The following is an 18,307-nucleotide window of genomic DNA, read 5'->3' as shown; positions in this document are numbered from 1 at the left end:
ACACTCCCCTAACCCTCATACAAGGGGAGTGCAATGGGATTCCACAAACAGTCCTGGGACCAGGTTAATGAAGTAGGGGACGGGCAGCAGATTGTAATCCATTCCAACTGGTGGCTAAGGAAAGATGACCTGCAAGAACTGCAAGGAGGTGTGGGCTGTGCACAGGCAAGAAATGTAATAAATGAGTAACTATTTGCATCCTACTTTTTAGAACATGACAGCAGCACACATACTTAATTGATAAGGGTCATCCTTAAATTCATCACATATCAACATTAGCACATGATTGTTCAAGAAGGTGTAGCTGAAGAAAAGTAAGATCATGCTGCAGCTGTACATGAAATCAAGGGGCCTGTGTAGCAACAATATACTGTTTTTAAAATGCAGTCATTCAGTAGTGGTAGTGTAGACACCTCAGTCGAGAACAAGTTATTGGCGGCGGGGGGGGGGGGGGGGAAGTAGGCACAATGGAAATATAAAATGTCCCCTCCTACTTGAATCATCAGCATCACGCTTGTCTTATCTTCTGTATTCCTGTTCTCCAAGTTACAATTTTCCCCAACGCTCTCACCCTTGTAGTAAAGGAAAAATAAATAAGGGCTAATCAGCATGCACACATAAAAATCATGAAAGCTGTTTACATCAGCAGCACAATTCAGGGAAGAAAGAATTGGTTGCTGTCCAACTGCAATAGTCTTCCCCACCCATTCTGTTTATGCCTACACCAGCCAGACTCCCCTTCAGAGACTAAAGCCATTAGTTGTGAGTGTTAAAGTTTAGGTAACAGTACTTTTCACAATATTATAAAATTGAATATCCCTGCTCACTTAAGCATGAAGAAACAGTACTTGATGCAAATGTTTTATAAACTGTAAACTCACTGTAACATTGAGTCTTACCCAGATATCAAGAGTAGGTACATATGCTTTTAAAAATGAAGACATTTAGTAACAAGAAAATGTCACTTCACAAAACAGTTTGAGTTATTTTATTTATATAGCAATCTTTATTTCAAAAGGACATTTTTATTACAAAAATGTAAAAATCCAGCTAAACCAGAAACATTGAGACTTTTTTCCTGGGCCTTCAAATTCATTGATCTCTGTCCCTAGAGTCTTTTCACTACAATATCATCCCCCACATCCAGTCTGATTACACAGGTGCAAATGTGCCAGAATGGCCTGGAATAGATAAATATACTGAGAAAGGCAAAAGCTTCAAAAGGTAGATGCATGCAACAGGTTCTACCAGGAAAAAACCCTCAAAAATAAACATAAGTGAAAACTAGAGCTAGCTGCAGGTGTCTGATATTTTGTTCAATCATCCTTGTCTTTTGCTCCATGTTTAAGGATACGTGTGAATTCAATGTAATTGAAATTTCCCTTTTTGTCAATTGGTGCCTCTCTGTACAGCTCATCTACTTCTTCATCTGTAAATCTATCTCCCATTGTTGTCAGCAGCTCTCTCAGATAATCTTCTTGAATGAACCCTGGAATATAATGTGTACAGCGAATCAGGATAAGCCAAAAAGTTTTCTTACTGGATCTTCAAAGAGAAAGAATTTCTAATTTGGAGTTAAGTAATCACATCAGTATATAAATAAGCACCACATATGTATTGCTTAAGAAAGACACTATAAATATTTACAAGCCTATTTAAGCATTAACTCCAGGGAGAAGCAAGACACAAAGCTGTCAATATAAGACTGCAGGAAGCCAAAGTTAAATACTGTGGCTGCATTTTACAACAGGGCTGGATTATTTTAATTGCCAAAGATAAAGTGTTTAGTTATGCAAAACAAGATTATATCCAAGTCTTATGCTTCAGAGTCACACTGAAGTGCTACAACAGGATTATGAGAGCCTCTACACCTTCCAACTCCCTCTGACACTTAAGGTAATGGCCACAATAAGACTTGGATGAATAGCCTGATCTGGTACATTCTGCATGACAACCTCTCATAGCTTTTTCCACACAATAATCCCAGAACTTCAATGGCAAGAAGTGACCTCAAGTTGCATCAAAATAGCCTGTCTGGAAAGACATTACGTTTATATTTTGGTTGAAACAAACAGATTTAAGACAATCTTAAAAAAACATTTATACATGGAAGTTTGTACTCACTTGTCTTAAACATTTTCTACTTAAAACTGCTGAGCATACAATCCAGCTCATATTGAATGGGAGCTGAATCTAGCCTAACTTAAATGTCAAAGGATAAAGACATGAAGAAATCTTAATATTTCAGATATGTTTGTATGTTAGTATCAATTCAATGGCAAATTCTAAGCCAGCATTCCCAAACTTTGACACAGCATGGACTACAGCCTCCCACAACATGACATGCGAGCCATTTCTCCTCCTCCTATTGGTGATAAACATTGCTATATCAACAACTTTTTCTTATATAAAAAAATTAGATATTTTATACATCTTTTAGTTTTCTTTTAACTACAGTTTAACAGGAGGAAATGAGAAGCCAGCAAGTGTTGGAAGTCAACTCTGCAGATAACCAGCAAGTCTTTTGTGGGCAACTGGTGTTCCATTAACCAATTAAAAACTACTGTTCTAAGCTTTTAAAATTTCCTATAATTTTAAGACTGCTCCCAATCACCACATATTTGTTTTTAAATGGCTCTTTCATATTTTGGGTTCTGATAGATGGATGTTAAGCAACTGGATAGGTTTAACAGTCTTTACGCCCAATATTTCACCATTTCTGCCGCAGAGATGAGAAAATTACATTAAGTGTTTTTGACACTTGTAAAATAAAATAAAACAAATGAACTGATGATTATCAGAAAATTGTATACTGGGTATATTCACAACTTGTCTACACCAGCAAGGGTGTAAATTCTAGTGTGCATCAGTGTGTTGTGCACTAACTGGCTCATATGGACCTGCTGATGTGCACTAAAAGTTCCCTAGTGCACATTAATGTAGTCCAGCAGTACTACATTAAATGTGCACAAACGGACCTTTACTACACACCATCAGAGTTTGCATGGGACAGTTAATGCACAACAAAGGGGTGTGCATTGGGATTTACATCCCTTCAGACATGCACCAAGACACCACGTAGACAACTCCTTAGAAGCCCATAATAACCTCAAATGATCCAATAAAATTAATTATACATTTAGTCGTGACTGAATAAAAGAAATCCTTGTAATAAAGATTCAAAAGCAGATAACTCAGCATTGATAACTCAGCACCTACTTACCTGTTGCTTCTTCATCAAAGCAAGCAAAAGCATTTCTGATTACATCTTCTGGATCTGTGCCATTTAGTTTTTCTCCAAACATTGTAAGGAACATAGTGAAGTTAATGGGGCCTGGAGCTTCATTCATCATAGCATCTAGGTATTCATCAGTTGGATTCTTTCCTATAATTAAAGTATTCATATTTTTGATAGTCATTATAATATGTTTATTCATCCACCCAATTATATTTGCTAATCTGTAAACAGATTAACACCTTTCATAAAGCAGCTCAAAAAATGTATAAAAAGTTAACAGCCATGCTTTTGTGATGATTGCAACAGGCACATAGCCATTTTATAATGCTCTGTTAATACAATGATGGGGGCCACAAGTATCAGATAAATAGACATCTGGAGATATAAACATTACCAAGGGAAGCAAGCATATCATGCAAGTCTTCTTTGTCGATGAAGCCATCTCTGTTCTGATCAATCATGTTGAAAGCCTCTTTGAATTCCTGAATCTGTGACTGATCGAACATTGCAAATACATTGGAGGTTGCACGCTGAGGGCGCTTCTTAGTGGTCTTTGTCTTTGCTCTTTTACTAGACATGATGGCTGTTGGATTCTAGGGGAGAAAAACAGTGACTAAAGTATAGGAAATTAAATTTAAAACAACAGATGTCTAACAATTAGAGTTGTGTATTAAACTACATCAAACTTTTTTTCAAGGAACTGTGAATTCTGGATAATGTGCAAAGGTATGACGATCCACAAATTTACCATCCACCTTTTATTGTATTTTTTTTTTTTGTTAGAAGCTTAACTGTGATGATGTCTGCTGGCCCTTTGGGGTTCAGAGGAAAACCCTCCTGGGCTGACAGCAGTCTGCATCAAGCTGGTCCTTGAAAAGATGCCCCCATTACCCATGTCTCTGTACTTCAGCATATATTTGCCTTGCTAACCTGGCAATTAGTTAGAATTATAGTTGGCTTACCTTGCCTGAGTGGGGCCAAGGAGCTCAGAAGCTTAGATACCTGGAAAAGGTGATTCTCCTTTACTTTGAAGTTGATTTACTTTATTAGTTGAAGAACATAAAGACTCAGTCAGACTGAGACCAGAGATAGAGTGGCTCTTAAGTTTTTGTTTGGTTTACACAGTTGAGAACAAAAACACAGCATCCCAGGAAAGTTGTGTGTGTGTCTTAAAGTCCTTTCAGCATTATCAGCTAGAGGGTCTAGTGTATGTTGTGCGTGGGAGGGGGGAAGAGTCTGGGCTTAGTTACAAAACAAACAATGCACTGCAGTTTTGTTAGGTAACCAAGAAGCCTGAACTAATATAGCATAACAATAGGTGCATTCTAAACTATGAAATTACTCCATTAAAGGGACACAATCTAGTGCATATTGAAAAGAAAAGTAGTTTCAGGTACTACACAAGTCTGTGGTTTTACAATATGCTTTAAAAAAAGTCAACCATATTGCAAGTGTGAAATGGGAAACTGATAACATTGAAGAAACAGTGAAATTGACTACACAAAGTATTTTCAAATGTGCAAGTAAACAAAGAGTAAACTCAGATGTTACAACTAACAGTTAGTAAGTAAAATAATTCAGACAAGTGAAGCTTTAATGTTTATGGTATCCATTCAGTTGTGATTTAAATATTTACCTTTTAAGCCAGTTTAACGACACTGGAACTGATCCACTAGATTGAAATTTAAATACTAAGGTCTCAGTTCTACAACTGGATCTGCATGGATGGACTTTTGTGCCCGTAGGGTATCCGGTTTATTTCAGGCCTGCCCATACAGCTCTGTCCTCAGAATCAGGGCCTTACTGTTCAGTTAAAATGTAAGAATTGTGGGTAGAGAAGATTACATATTTAAAGAAACATCTGTCAAATTTAAAAAAATTACACTTAGTTGTAACACCTATATAACAGAGTAACTACCCTTTTCCAGATTATTTACTTTGGGGATTGCATAGCTAGCACTCTGTATAGTCAATTTCCCTGTTTGCCCCTATGTAGTTAGTTTCATCCATCACACAGCAATAGGGTAAAGAAACATTTTGGCAACCAACAAAGTGATTGTAAAGCCACCAAAATTAGCAGATAAACTCAAGAGTAGGTGCATCCTAAAACTATTTTTAACTCAGCTCATTTAAAAAAATAATTTCAAGCTGACAGTGTCTCATTAACCTATGGCACCTTAGAGACTAACAAATTTATTAGAGCATAAGCTTTCGTGAGCTACAGCTCACTTCATCGGATGCATTTGGTGGAAAAAAAAGCTTATGCTCTAATAAATTTGTTAGTCTCTAAGGTGCCACAAGTACTCCTTTTCTTTTTGCGAATACAGACTAACAAGGCTGCTACTCTGAAACCTGTCATTAACCTATATTCTGTCCATATCAACCCAGATTTGGATTTAATAATTTTATCTCTCACAAAAACTTAAGCTATCTTAAAAGTGAACTACAAGGTGCTAACTTAGTGTGCCACAGAATTCTGCATCATACCCAGACTGGGTTTTGTTATATGCTATAAATTTCTTTGCTCCTTGATTATGAGCTTCAGGCTAAACACCTGCAATTTAAGTGTCCAAGAAGCCATTACCACCAGCCTATGTTTACATTCAAAACATCCCAGTTTGGCTAATTTACATTATCATCAAATGTTGATCTTTATAACAATCTACCTCTAAAAGTTAATTGCACTTCTGAAAAGAGGTGATCAATGAGTCACAGAAAATAGTCGCTCAGTGACTCCTTAAACAGATTGCTTGTACAGTGATCTGGGAGATGTCAGTCTATCCAAAATAAAATAAAAAGCAATTAAAGGAAGGGTACAATTTTAGTTCATTTTAAAAGTGAACTGAAGTTAACGCAATACCGCTAAATAACTGCAATAGGCAAGCAATCAGAATTAAAGTACGCAATTAAGAACCCAGTTAAATCTAAAAGGTCACAACTCTGTTAATTAAGTATTTTACCTTGCTTTATATCCAAGAGAGCGAGTAAGTGAGTGCTTTACCAAGCCTTCAGATGATAAAGAGAGGCCACTGCATAGTTTATAGTCTTCCCAGTATATCTACAAATAGCATTACTGATTTCACTCACTGATTAATTCTCCACTTTTAAAACTTACGTTCCACATACAACATTTTTCTGACATACAAAAAACAAACTGCTACGCCCTGAACTAAAAATAACCAACAAAGCTCAACTGCAAGTAACCCAGCAACGCTCTTCGTTACACCGTCACAAAACAATCTCCCTAAACAAGTGTTCAGAGTACAATGAAAACAAAATTTCAGATTTAAGGTCAGGAACTCCATTTTATTTCTGAAGTAACAGCTCGCCATAAACCATTAAGCTAATAAGATAACAATCTGCTTTTAAGACACAAGACTTAATCTTAAATTGGACACACTTCAGGTAGCAAGCCAACAACTCATCCTTATAATCTGAACCTCTACACAGATTCACAGCTACCCAGAACAGGGTAATGCCCTCAACACTTGTTATAACGACAATCCCCTTAATTATCTGAAGTTCTTCAATGTGCTCTGATAATTGAGACTATACTGTAAGGTAAAGGGCCATCCAAATCAAACATACAGAAGAAGCGACTCCTTGCCAATCTCTCTCCTACAATTCTATTCTTTTGTGCATGTAGAAAAAACAGACTACTGCAGAGATTAGAGGTAAATCCATAGAGAAAACAAACCACAAATACAGTTCAATTTAGAAAAAATTTACTTCACAATCTTCTATATCTTAATGGGTGGAGGGACAGGAGAAGATTCAATGAGAGTAAGGAACCAGGAAATTTGCCACAGGAGATTTAGAGGTGATAGTGGACAGTACATTCAACATGAATTTGCAGTCACATATGGCAGTGGTTTTCAAACTTTTTTTCCCCCGCAGACCACTTGAAAATTGCTGAGGGTCTCGGCAGACCACTTAATCATCTTTCCAAATGTTAACAAGGAGTCTGGTGGCACCTTAAAGACTAACAGATCTGTGGGCATAAGCTTCCGTGGGTAAAACACCACTTCTTCAGATGCATTACCAATTTGGTAATTTTCACTCCATGCATCTGAAGTGGTGTTTTACCACAGAAGCTTATGCCCAAATAAATCTGATAGTCTTTAAGGTGCCACCAGACTCCTTGTTGTTTTTGTGGATACAGCTTTCATCCAGACCACATCACACGATCCACTGTCTACAGCCAAGCTCTAAGATACAACCGCATTTGCTCCAATCCCTCAGACAGAGACAAACACCTACAAGATCTCTATCAAGCATTCTTAAAACTACAATACCCACCTGCTGAAGTGAAAAAATAGATTGACAGAGCCAGAAGAGTACCCAGAAGTCACCTACTACAGGACAGGCCCAACAAAGAAAACAATAGAACGCCACTAGCCATCACCTTCAGCCCCCAACTAAAACCTCTCCAACGCATCATCAAAGGTTTACAACCTATCCTGAAAAATGATCCCTCACTCTCTCAGATCTTGGGAGACAGGCCAGTCCTCGCTTACAGACAGCCCCCCAACCTGAAGCAAATACACTTCAGCAACCACACACCACACGACAAAAACACTAACTCAGGAACCTATCCCTGCAACAAAGCCTGATGCCTACTCTGTCCACATATTTATTCAAGTGACACCATCATAGGACCTAATCACATTAGCCATGCCATCGGGCTCGTTCACCTGCACATCTACCAGTGTGATATATGCCATCATGTGCCAGCAATGCCCCTTTGCCATGTACACTGGCCAAATCAGACAGTCTCTCCACAAAAGACTAAATGGACACAAATCTGACATCAGGAATCATAACATTAAAAATCAGTAGGAGAACACTTCAACCTCTCTGGCCACTCAGTAAAAGATTTAAGGGTGGCAATTTTGCAACAGAAAAGCTTCAAAAACAGACTCCAACAAGAAACTGCGGAGCTTGAATTAATATGCAAACTAGGTACCATTAACTTGGGTTTGAATAGAGACTGGGAGTGGCTGGGTCATTACACATATTGAACTATTTCCCTAAGCTAAGTATCCTCATACCTTCCTGTCAACTGTCTAAATGGGCCATCTTGATCATCACTACAAAAGTTTTTTTCTTCTGCTGCTAATAGCTCATCTTAACTAATTAGCCTCTTACAGTTTGTATGGAAACTTCCACCTTCTCTGTATGTATACATCTTCTTACTATATGTTCCATTCTATGCATCCGATGAAGTGGGCTGTAGCCCATGAAAGCTTACGCTCTAATAAATTTGTTAGTTTCTAAGGTGGCACAAGTACTCCTGTTCTTTTTGTAGATAGTTTAGGACATGGGTGGGCAAACTTTTTGGCCTGAGGGCCACACTGAGGTTCCGAAACTGTACAGAAGGCCGGCTGTGCCTCCCCAAACAGCCTGGCCCCCCCCCCCATCCACTTCCCACCCCCCTGACTACCCCCCTCAGAACCCCCGACCCATCCAACCCCACTCCTCCTTGTCCCCTGACCACTCCTTCCCAGGACTCCCTGCCCCTAACTGGCCCCCTAGGACCTCACCCCCTATCTACACGCCTACCCCCTGACAGGCCCCCTGAGGCTCCCACACCTATCCAACCCTCCCATTCCCCATCCCGACTACCCCCACACGGGCCAGAACCTCCACCCCATCCAACTGCCCTCTGCTCCCTGACTACCCCCGGGGATCCCCTGCCCCTTATCCAACCCCCCTGCTCCCACCCCCCCTTACCATGCCACTCAGAGCAGCATGTCTGGCAGCCATGCTGCCCGGCAGGAGCTCACAGCCCTGCCACCCAGAGCACTGGCGGTAAGGCGAACTGAGGCTGCGGGGGAGTGGGGACAGCAGGGTAGGAGCCATGGGCTAGCCTCTCTGACCAGCAGCTCAAGGGCTGGGCAGGACGGTCCTGTGGGCTGGATGTGGCCCCCATGCCATAGTTTGCCCACCCCTGGTTTAGGAGACTGGGAATAAGTTTTTCATTTCTATAGCACTAGTACGAATCAAGGAGTAACCAAAAGTTACTGCCTTCTGTTTGAATGCTATATTTTAATGTGCTCATCACCCTAGCATTTGGGAACGCTACTAAATTAAGATATTATCCTCTCCCATTACTTTCTCAGTGATCAGATTTCAAAACAGCCCTGTTGTTGTGGCCTTGTTCACTGAACTCTTACTCATGTGGGTATTCACATTGAGATCAGTTTGTTTTATTTCAGAAATTTAAAGAATATGTTTGTCACATTTATTTTGTACAGCCTCCAGTATGTTTAAGAATGGCTCATTAAAAATGTGGAGTCAATGGGAACAGGATCTGACTCAATTTCCTAGGACAACATAGAGGGTCACAGATTGATTATCTGACCATATACTGGTCTACAAATTAAAACACCAGTTTACATATTTTAGAGCAGAAGAATGGTCTGGCAGTAAGGGCACTAAATTTAGAGCTTGGAAGACCAGGTTCAATTCCCTATTCCACCATGGACTTCCTGTGTGACCCTGAGCAAGTGATTTAGCCTTTCTGTGCCTCAGTTCCCCATCTTACAGATAGCAAGAGACAACAGTAATTTTCTGCCTCACAGCAGTGTTGTAAGGATAAATACGTTAAAGATTCTCAAAAAGAAAAGGAGTACTTGTGGCACCTTAGAGACTAACAAATTTATTAGAGCATAAGCTTTCGTGAGCTACAGCTCACTTCATCGGATGCATTTGAAACCTGTCGTTAAAGATTCTGAAGCACACAGACAATACAGTGATGGGGGCCATATAAGTGCCTTAGCTCAAGATAATAGCTGGACACTTTGTGTGTTGACTATTCAGAAACATATCACACCTCTTCTAAGTTTATTTAGCTCTTCTGATTGTTTGACAATGTGGCTGTCCACATGCTAGAAAATGGAAGTCACAATTAAAATCTCATTATGCTGGAGCTTTTCTTTAAACATTAATTGTGATCATGGATGCACTGCTAAAATATGACCTACAGAACAATCAACTAATATATGTGCTCTTAATCCGAGCATACATCCCGCATTTTCACCATTAGCTATTTTGTCAACTACTCTGGCAATCTTTATACATTTTCCATTGACGAAAAAAACATTATTTCAACCTTGCAATATCATAGGAGAATCATCATCCCAGACACAAAGTCTGCTCACTCACCGAGTGCCATGATAACTGAAATGAGAAAGACTACGGGGGGAGGGATAGCTCAGTGGTTTGAGCATTGGCTTGCTAAACTCAGGGTTGTGAGTTCAATCCTGAGGGGGCCATTTAGGGATCTGGGGCAAAAATTGGGGATTGGCCCTGCTTTGAGCAGGGGGTTGGACTAGATGATCTCCTGAGGTCCCTTCCAACCCTGATATTCTATGATTCTACTTCACTCAGCTTCCAAAAAAAGAGAATAAGACTCATCCCAAGCAAGTTTTGCAAGGCTGATGTATTAAGGTTTAGGTGTCTGCACCGCTTTCCACCCAAGCTATTTTGTGAGTTTCCAAACCACGTAAATTTCTTATATGGAGAAGTCCAAAGGTAGCTGGGGTCATGTCACGTGATACCAGGGGCAGGTAAAATCTATCCTGTTTGCAGAGGCTGCGGAGCACAAGTTTATAATTTCTCAGCCACCAAACAGTGCGAGCGACTGCAGAGCTCAGCATTACACCAGCCGGGGGTGGCTCCCTGCCATGGCTTTCTGCAGCTATTTCCTAGCAGTCCCTTTCCCTGGGCGCTGCCCAGCTCAGACCCATCTCTTGCCAGACTCCTTACAGCTACGGAATCGCCCGGGGTTCCGCTTCCTCCCAGTGCACCGGCCACCTCGGCCAAAGGCCCAGACCCCGAGCTGCGCCAAGAGCCCCCAGGCACAATCCCAGTGCAAGGTGCTGCTGTAAAGGTTGTAGTGCAGGGGTCTCAAACACGCAGCCCGCAGGGCTATTTTCTGTGGCCCGCCAGCTCCCTGGGGCCCCCCCGCCACTCCAGCATTTACCTGGGGGGGCGGGGCAGGCTCCCTGCCTGCCCTTGCGGTGCTCCAGGAAGTGGCCAGGACCCAGGGCGAGGGGGAGCACAGAGATCTGTGATGCTCTGGCCGCTCCTCCAGGTACCTCCCCCGAAGCTCCCGTTAGCCACAGTTCCCCGTTCCCAGCAATGGGAGCTTCAGGAAAGGTACCTGGAAGAGCAGCCAGGGCAACACACAGAGCCCTGTGCCCTCCCCCAGGTCCCGGCCGCTTCCCGGAGTAGCGCGGGGGCAGGCAGCCTGCCCTGCCCCTGGTGCGCGCCAGGCCGGACCCGCTCCCCCAAACACCTCCTGCACCCCAAACCCCCTACCCTGAGCCCCCTGCTGCACCCCAACACCTGCGCAGAGCCACCTGCCCCGCGCCTCCTGACGCACCACGCACCCCTGCTGCACCCCCTGGGAGCAGGGAGGGGGCGGGGATTTCAGGGAAGGGGTTGTCAGAGGCAGGGCAGGGCTTGGCATCACAGAAGGGGTGGAGGGGGCGGCAGGGCCAGGGCAGCAGGGGGTGGGGGCGGTCAGTGGCGCAGCCCTTGGGTCAACGTCCTCGTCCTCGTGGTCATTGGAGTTTGAGACCCCTGCCCGAGCGAAACCGGCCCCAGCCTCAGGACCGGCCGACACACACCGCCCCGGCCCGTCCGCGGGGCGACCCTTCCCATCCACGCCCACCGGGGCAGCCCCCTCCCCGCCCCTGGGGGGCCGCTCAGCCCGGCTGCGAGCCCCCCGCCTAGGGGCAGCAACTCTGCCCCCCGCTTCCTCGCCCCAGCCCGGGGCAGCGGGACCCAGCCCCGCCCCCACTAACCACGGGGGCGGCCGGACACGGGCCGGCCTCCCGCCCAGCGCGAGCACTGGGACACTAGTCCCAGGAGACCCCGAAGCCAGCCCCTCCCCCCGGCCCGCGCAACGCGGCCTCACCGGGCGGCGGCTGCAGCAGAGACTCGGGACGGGCAGCAAGCGGCGACTGCTCCAGCTGCCTCGGTACTTCCGGAGAGCGCGATCTAGACCGAACCACCGGCCGGCCAGCAAGCGGGGGGGAGAGCGGACCCGGGCTACCCCATCGGCGGGGAGAACGCGCCAGACAGGCCCCGGGCGCCGCCGCAGCGCAGATACCGGGGAGGAGAGGGCGGCTGCTCCGCAGCGAGCCTGCTGCTCACGAGCCCCGCCGGAGAGAGTTGGATCGGACTACACCTCTCCCCCCCCCGCCCCGAGACGTGATGGTGCAGTCCGGTGCGCTCACCGCATTCCCCCGGGCGGGGCGGGGGAGGGGAGCTGCCGATGCCCTTGTAAGGCAATCGCAGGGCGTTTCCGCTTCGGCGCTGTTACGACACCCGCTTCCGCCGAGACCCGGCTGAGCCGGAAGCGTCCGCGCCCCGAGCCGGAGGGGGGGAGCTCGGGGCTCCCAAGCCGCCGCCTGTGCCCCCCCCGCCGGCTAGAGAAACAGGCAGCGGCCCGGGGCGCTTGCGCAATATGCGGCCCGCCAGGGAGGCGGCTCCTCGCCCAATTCTCATGGCCGCGCACTTCCCCAGCCCGAAGTGCCATTTGTAAGGGGTCCGAGTCGCAACTGACTCGGAACCGGAGTGTCCCCGGATCCTGGCCGCCAGGGACCCCCCCCCACCTGTCACCGAACCACTGAGTGTCCCCGGATACTGGCTGCCAGGGACCCCCCCCCACCTGTCACCCAGCCGCTGAGTGTCCCCGGATCCTGGCCGCCAGGGACCCCCCCCCACCTGTCACCCAGCCGCTGAGTGTCCCCGGATCCTGGCCGCCAGGGACCCCCCCCCACCTGTCACCCAGCCGCTGAGTGTCCCCGGATCCTGGCCGCCAGGGACCCCCCCCCCACCTGTCACCCAGCCGCTGAGTGTCCCCGGATCCTGGCCGCCAGGGACCCCCCCCCCACCTGTCACCCAGCCAATGAGTGTCCCCGGATCCTGGCCGCGAGGGACCCCCCCCCACCTGTCACCCAGCCGCTGAGTGTCCCCGGATCCTGGCCGCCAGGGACCCCCCCCCCACCTGTCACCGAACCACTGAGTGTCCCCGGATACTGGCTGCCAGGGACCCCCCCCACCCCTGTCACCCAGCCGCTGAGTGTCCCCGGATCCTGGCCGCCAGGGACCCCCCCCCACCTGTCACCCAGCCGCTGAGTGTCCCCGGATCCTGGCCGCCAGGGACCCCCCCCCACCTGTCACCCAGCCGCTGAGTGTCCCCGGATCCTGGCCGGCCAGGGACCCCCCCCCCACCTGTCACCCAGCCGCTGAGTGTCCCCGGATCCTGGCCGCGAGGGACCCCCCCCCCACCTGTCACCCAGCCGCTGAGTGTCCCCGGATCCTGGCCGCCAGGGACCCCCCCCCCCACCTGTCACCCAGCCGCTGAGTGTCCCCGGATCCTGGCCGCCAGGGACCCCCCCCCACCTGTCACCCAGCCAATGAGTGTCCCCGGATCCTGGCCGCCAGGGACCCCCCCACACCTGTCAACCAGCCGCAGAGTGTCCCCGGATCCTGGCCGCCAGGGACCCCCCCACACCTGTCACCCAGCCGCAGAGTGTCCCCGGATCCTGCCCGCCAGGGACCCCCCCACACCTGTCACCCAGCCGCTGAGTGTCCCCGGATCCTGGCCGCCAGGGACCCCCCCACACCTGTCACCCAGCCGCTGAGTGTCCCCGGATCCTGGCCGCCAGGGACCCCCCCACACCTGTTACCCAGCCGCTGAGTGTCCCCGGATCCTGGCCGCCAGGGACCCCCCCACACCTGTCACCCAGCCGCTGAGTGTCCCCGGATCCTGGCCGCCAGGGACCCCCCCACACCTGTCACCCAGCCACAGAGTGTCCCCCGGATCCTGGCCGCCAGGGACCCCCCCACACCTGTCACCCAGCCGCTGAGTGTCCCCGGATCCTGGCCGCCAGGGACCCCCCCACACCTGTCACCCAGCCGCTGAGTGTCCCCGGATCCTGGCCGCCAGGGACCCCCCCACACCTGTCACCCAACCACTGAGTGTCCCCGGATCCTGGCCGCCAGGGACCCCCCACACCTGTCACCCAACCACAGAGTGTCCCCGGATCCTGGCCGCCAGGGACCCCCCCCCACCAGTCACCCAGCCGCTGAGTGTCCCCGGATCCTGGCCGCCAGGGACCCCCCCACACCTGTCACCCAGCCGCTGAGTGTCCCCGGATCCTGGCTACAGGGACCCCCCCCCACCTGTCACCCAGCCACTGAGTGTCCCCGTATCCTGGCCGCCAGGGACCCCCCCACACCTCTCACCCAGGCCGCTGAGTGTCCCCGGATCCTGGCCGCCAGGGACCCCCCCGCACCTCTTCACCCAGCCGCTGAGTGTCCCCGGATCCTGGCGCCAGGGACCCCCCCCACCTGTCACCCAGCCGCTGAGTGTCCCCGGATCCTGGCCGCCAGGGGGCCCCCCCCCACCTGTCACCCAGGCCCGCTGAGTGTCCCCGATCCTGGCCGCGAGGGACCCCCCCCCACCTGTCACCCAGCCGCTGAGTGTCCCCGGATCCTGGCCGCCAGGGACCCCCCCCCCCACCTGTCACCCAGCCGCTGAGTGTCCCCGGATCCTGCCGCCAGGGACCCCCCCCCCCCTGTCACCCAGCCACGGAGTGTCCCCGGATCCTGGCCGCCATGGCCCCCCCACACCTGTCAACCAGCCGCAGAGTGTCCCCGGATCCTGGCCGCCAGGGACCCCCCCACACCTGTCACCCAGCCGCAGAGTGTCCCCGGAGCCTGCCCGCCAGGGACCCCCCCACACCTGTCACCCAGCCGCTTGAGCGTGTCCCCGATCCTGGCCGGCCAGGGACCCCCCCACACCTGTCACCCCCTGAGTGTCCCCGATCCTGGCCGCCAGGGCCCCCCCACACCTGTTACCCAGCCGCTGAGTGTCCCCGGATCCTGGCCGCCAGGGCCCCCCCACCCTGTCACCCAGCCCTGAGTGTCCCCTATCCTGGCCGCCAGGGACCCACCCCCCCCCACACCTGTCACCCAGCCGCAGAGTGTCCCCGGATCCTGCCCGCCGGGGACCACCCCACCCCCACACCTGTCACCCCAGCCGCTGGTGTCCCCGGATCCTGGCCGCCAGGGACCCCCCCACACCTGGCCCCCAGCCGCTGATGTCCCCGGCTCCTGGCCGCCAGGGACCCCCCCACACCTGTCACCCAGCCGCTGAGTTCCCCGGATCCTGGCCGCCATGGACCCCTCCCACCCACCTGTCACCCACCGCTGAGTGTCCCCGGATCCTGGCCGCCAGGGACCCCCCCCACCATCACCCAGCGCTGAGTGTCCCCGGATCCTGGCCGCCAGGGACCCCCCCCACACCTGTCACCCCAGCGCTGATGTCCCCGATCCTGGCCGCCAGGGACCCCCCCCCACTGTCACCAGCCGCTGAGTGTCCCCCGGATCCTGGCCGCCAGGACCCCCCCACACCTGTCACCCGCCGCTGAGTGTCCCCGGATCCTGGCCCGCCAGGGACCCCCCCCCCACCCTCTCACCCAGCCGCTGAGTGTCCCCGGATCCTGGCCGCCAGGGACCCCCCCCCCATTGTCACCCAGCCGCTGAGTGTCCCCGGATCCTGGCCGCCAGGTACCCCCCCCCACCTTTCACCGCAGCCGCTGATGTCCCCGGTCCTGGCCGCGAGGGACCCCCCCCCCCCACCTGTCCCCAGCCGCTGATGTCCCCGGATCCTGCCGCCAGGGACCCCCCCCCACCTGTCACCCCCCTCTGAGTTCCCCGATCCTGCCGCCGGGCCCCCCCCCACCTTCCCCGCCATGAGTGTCCCCGGATCCTGGCCGCCAGGACCCCCCCCACACCTGTCACCAGCCGCAGAGTGTCCCCGGATCCTGGCCGCCAGGGACCCCCCCACCCCTGTCCACCCACCGCAGAGGTGTCCCCGATCCTGCCCGCCAGGGACCCCCCCACCTTCACCCAGCCGCTGAGTGTCCCCGGATCCTGCCGCCAGGACCCCCCCCACCTGTCCCACCCAGCCGTGGTGTCCCCTGATCCTGGCCGCCAGGGACCCCCCCACACCTGTACCCAGCGCTCTGAGTGTCCCCATGATCCTGGCCGCCAGGGCCCCCCCACACCTGTCCCCACCCGCTGAGTGTCCCCCTGGATCCTGCCCCAGGGACCCCCCCACACCTGTCACCCAGCCACAGAGTGTCCCCGGATCCTGGCCGCCAGGGACCCCCCACACCTGTCACCCAGCCACAGAGTGTCCCCGGATCCTGGCCGCCAGGGACCCCCCCACACCTGTTACCCACCGCTGAGTTTCCCGGATCCGGCCGCCAGGGACCCCCCCACACCTGTCCCCCAGCCGCTAGTGTCCCCGATCCTGGCCGCCAGGGACCCCCCCACACTGTCACCCAGCAGAGTGTCCCGCGTATCCTGGCCGCCAGGGACCCCCCACACCTGTCACCCAGCCGCTGATGTCCCCGGATCCTGGCCGCCAGGGACCCCCCCACACCTGTCACCCAGCCGCTGAGTGTCCCGGATCCTGGCCGCCAGGGACCCCCCCCCCACCTGTCACCCAGCCGCTGAGTGTCCCCCCGGATCCTGGCCGCCAGGGACCCCCCACACCTGTCCACCCAACCGCTGAGTTCCCCCGGATCCTGGCCGCCAGGGACCCCCCCCCACCAGTCACCCACCGCTGAGTGTCCCCGGATCCTGGCCGCCAGGGACCCCCCACACCTGTCACCAGCCGCTGAGTGTCCCCGGATCCTGCCGCCAGGGACCCCCCCACACCTGTCACCCAGCCGCTGAGTGTCCCCGATCCTGGCCGCCAGGACCCCCCCCCACCTTCACCCAGCCGCTGAGTGTCCCCGGATCCTGCCGCCAGGGACCCCCCACACCTCTCACCCAGCCGCTAGTGTCCCCCGGATCCTGGCCGCCAGGGACCCCCCCCCACCTGTCACCCAGCCGCTGAGTGTCCCCCGGATCCTGGCCGCCAGGACCCCCCCCCACCTGTCACCCACCGCTGAGTGTCCCCGGATCCTGGCGCCAGGGACCCCCCCCCACCTGTTCCCCCCCGCTGATGTCCCCGATCCTGGCCGCCAGGACCCCCCCCCACCTGTCCACCCAGCCGCTGAGTGTCCCCGGATCCTGGCCGCCAGGGACCCCCCCCCCACCTGTCACCCAGCCACTGAATGTCCCCGGATCCTGGCCGCCAGGGACCCCCCCACACCTGTCACCAGCCACAGAGTGTCCCCGGATCCTGGCCGCCAGGGACCCCCCCACACCTGTCACCCAGCCACAGAGTGTCCCCGGATCCTGGCCCAGGGACCCCCCACACCTGTCACCCAGCCACTGAGTGTCCCCGATCCTGGCCGCCAGGGCCCCCCCACACCTGTCCCCCCCGCTGAGTGTCCCCGGATCCTGGCCGCCATGGACCCCCCCCACACCTGTTACCCAGCCGCTGAGTGTCCCGGATCCTGGCCGCCAGGGACCCCCCCACACCTGTCCCCAGCCGCTGAGTGTCCCCGATCCTGCCGCCAGGGACCCCCCCCACACCTGTCCCCCCGCAGAGTCCCCGGATCCTGGCCGCCAGGGACCCCCCCCACCTGTCACCCGCCCTGAGGGTCCCCGGATCCTGGCCGCCAGGACCCCCCCACCTGTCACCCAGCCGCTGAGTGTTCCCCGGATCCTGGCCGCCAGGGACCCCCCCACACCTGTCACCCAGCCACTGAGTGTCCCCGGATCCCTGCCTGCCAGGAGCCCCCCCACACCTGTCACCCAACCACTGAGTGTCCCCGGATCCTGGCCGCCAGGGACCCCCCCCCACCAGTCCCCAGCCGCTGAGTGTCCCCGGATCCTGGCCGCCAGGGACCCCCCCCACACCTGTCCCCCAGCCGCTGAGTGTCCCCCGATCCTGGCCGCCAGGGACCCCCCCCCACCTTCACCCAGCCGCTGAGTGTCCCCGATCCTGGCCGCCTGGGACCCCCCCCCACCTGTCACCCAGCCGCTGAGTGTCCCCGGATCCTGGCCGCCAGGGACCCCCCCCACACCTCTCACCCAGCCGCTGAGTGTCCCCGGATCCTGGCCGCCAGGACCCCCCCCCACCTGTCA

General features: G+C 53.1%; 1 protein-coding gene across 2 annotated transcripts; it reads right to left on the bottom strand.

The window, feature by feature from the left end:
- Positions 1-973: 973 nt before the first annotated feature.
- On the bottom strand, positions 974-12,551 carry MYL12B (myosin light chain 12B). 2 transcript variants are annotated; one of them, XM_038390675.2, is made up of 4 exons: positions 12,165-12,551; positions 3,633-3,831; positions 3,224-3,385; positions 974-1,489 (listed from the first exon to the last, which is right to left on the bottom strand). In XM_038390675.2, the coding sequence occupies exons 2-4, from the start codon at positions 3,814-3,816 to the stop codon at positions 1,317-1,319; spliced, it is 519 nt and encodes a 172-aa protein (XP_038246603.1). In that variant the 5' UTR covers positions 3,817-3,831; positions 12,165-12,551; the 3' UTR covers positions 974-1,316. The 2 variants fall into 2 exon arrangements, with proteins under 2 accessions (XP_038246603.1, XP_038246604.1); XM_038390676.2 differs by lacking the exon at positions 12,165-12,551 and adding an exon at positions 4,201-4,240.
- Positions 12,552-18,307: the final 5,756 nt, after the last annotated feature.

Source organism: Dermochelys coriacea, chromosome 2 (genome assembly GCF_009764565.3).
Source record: "Dermochelys coriacea isolate rDerCor1 chromosome 2, rDerCor1.pri.v4, whole genome shotgun sequence".
NCBI classification, from domain to species: domain Eukaryota; kingdom Metazoa; phylum Chordata; order Testudines; family Dermochelyidae; genus Dermochelys; species Dermochelys coriacea.
The sequence above is the reverse complement of the archived record's forward strand: the minus strand, read 5'-3'. Positions and strand labels throughout refer to the sequence as shown.

What these genes read in the sequence shown, in the direction of transcription:
- MYL12B (XM_038390675.2), bottom strand. Translation starts at nt 3,816, where the DNA reads ATGTCTAGTAAAAGAGCAAAGACAAAGACCACTAAGAAGCGCCCTCAG. An exon ending in TGATATGCTTGCTTCCCTTG is followed by an intron (nt 3,386 to 3,632) that starts GTAATGTTTATA and finishes CTTTAATTATAG; the next exon opens with GAAAGAATCCAACTGATGAA. An exon ending in CTTTGATGAAGAAGCAACAG is followed by an intron (nt 1,490 to 3,223) that starts GTAAGTAGGTGC and finishes ATTATATTCCAG; the next exon opens with GGTTCATTCAAGAAGATTAT.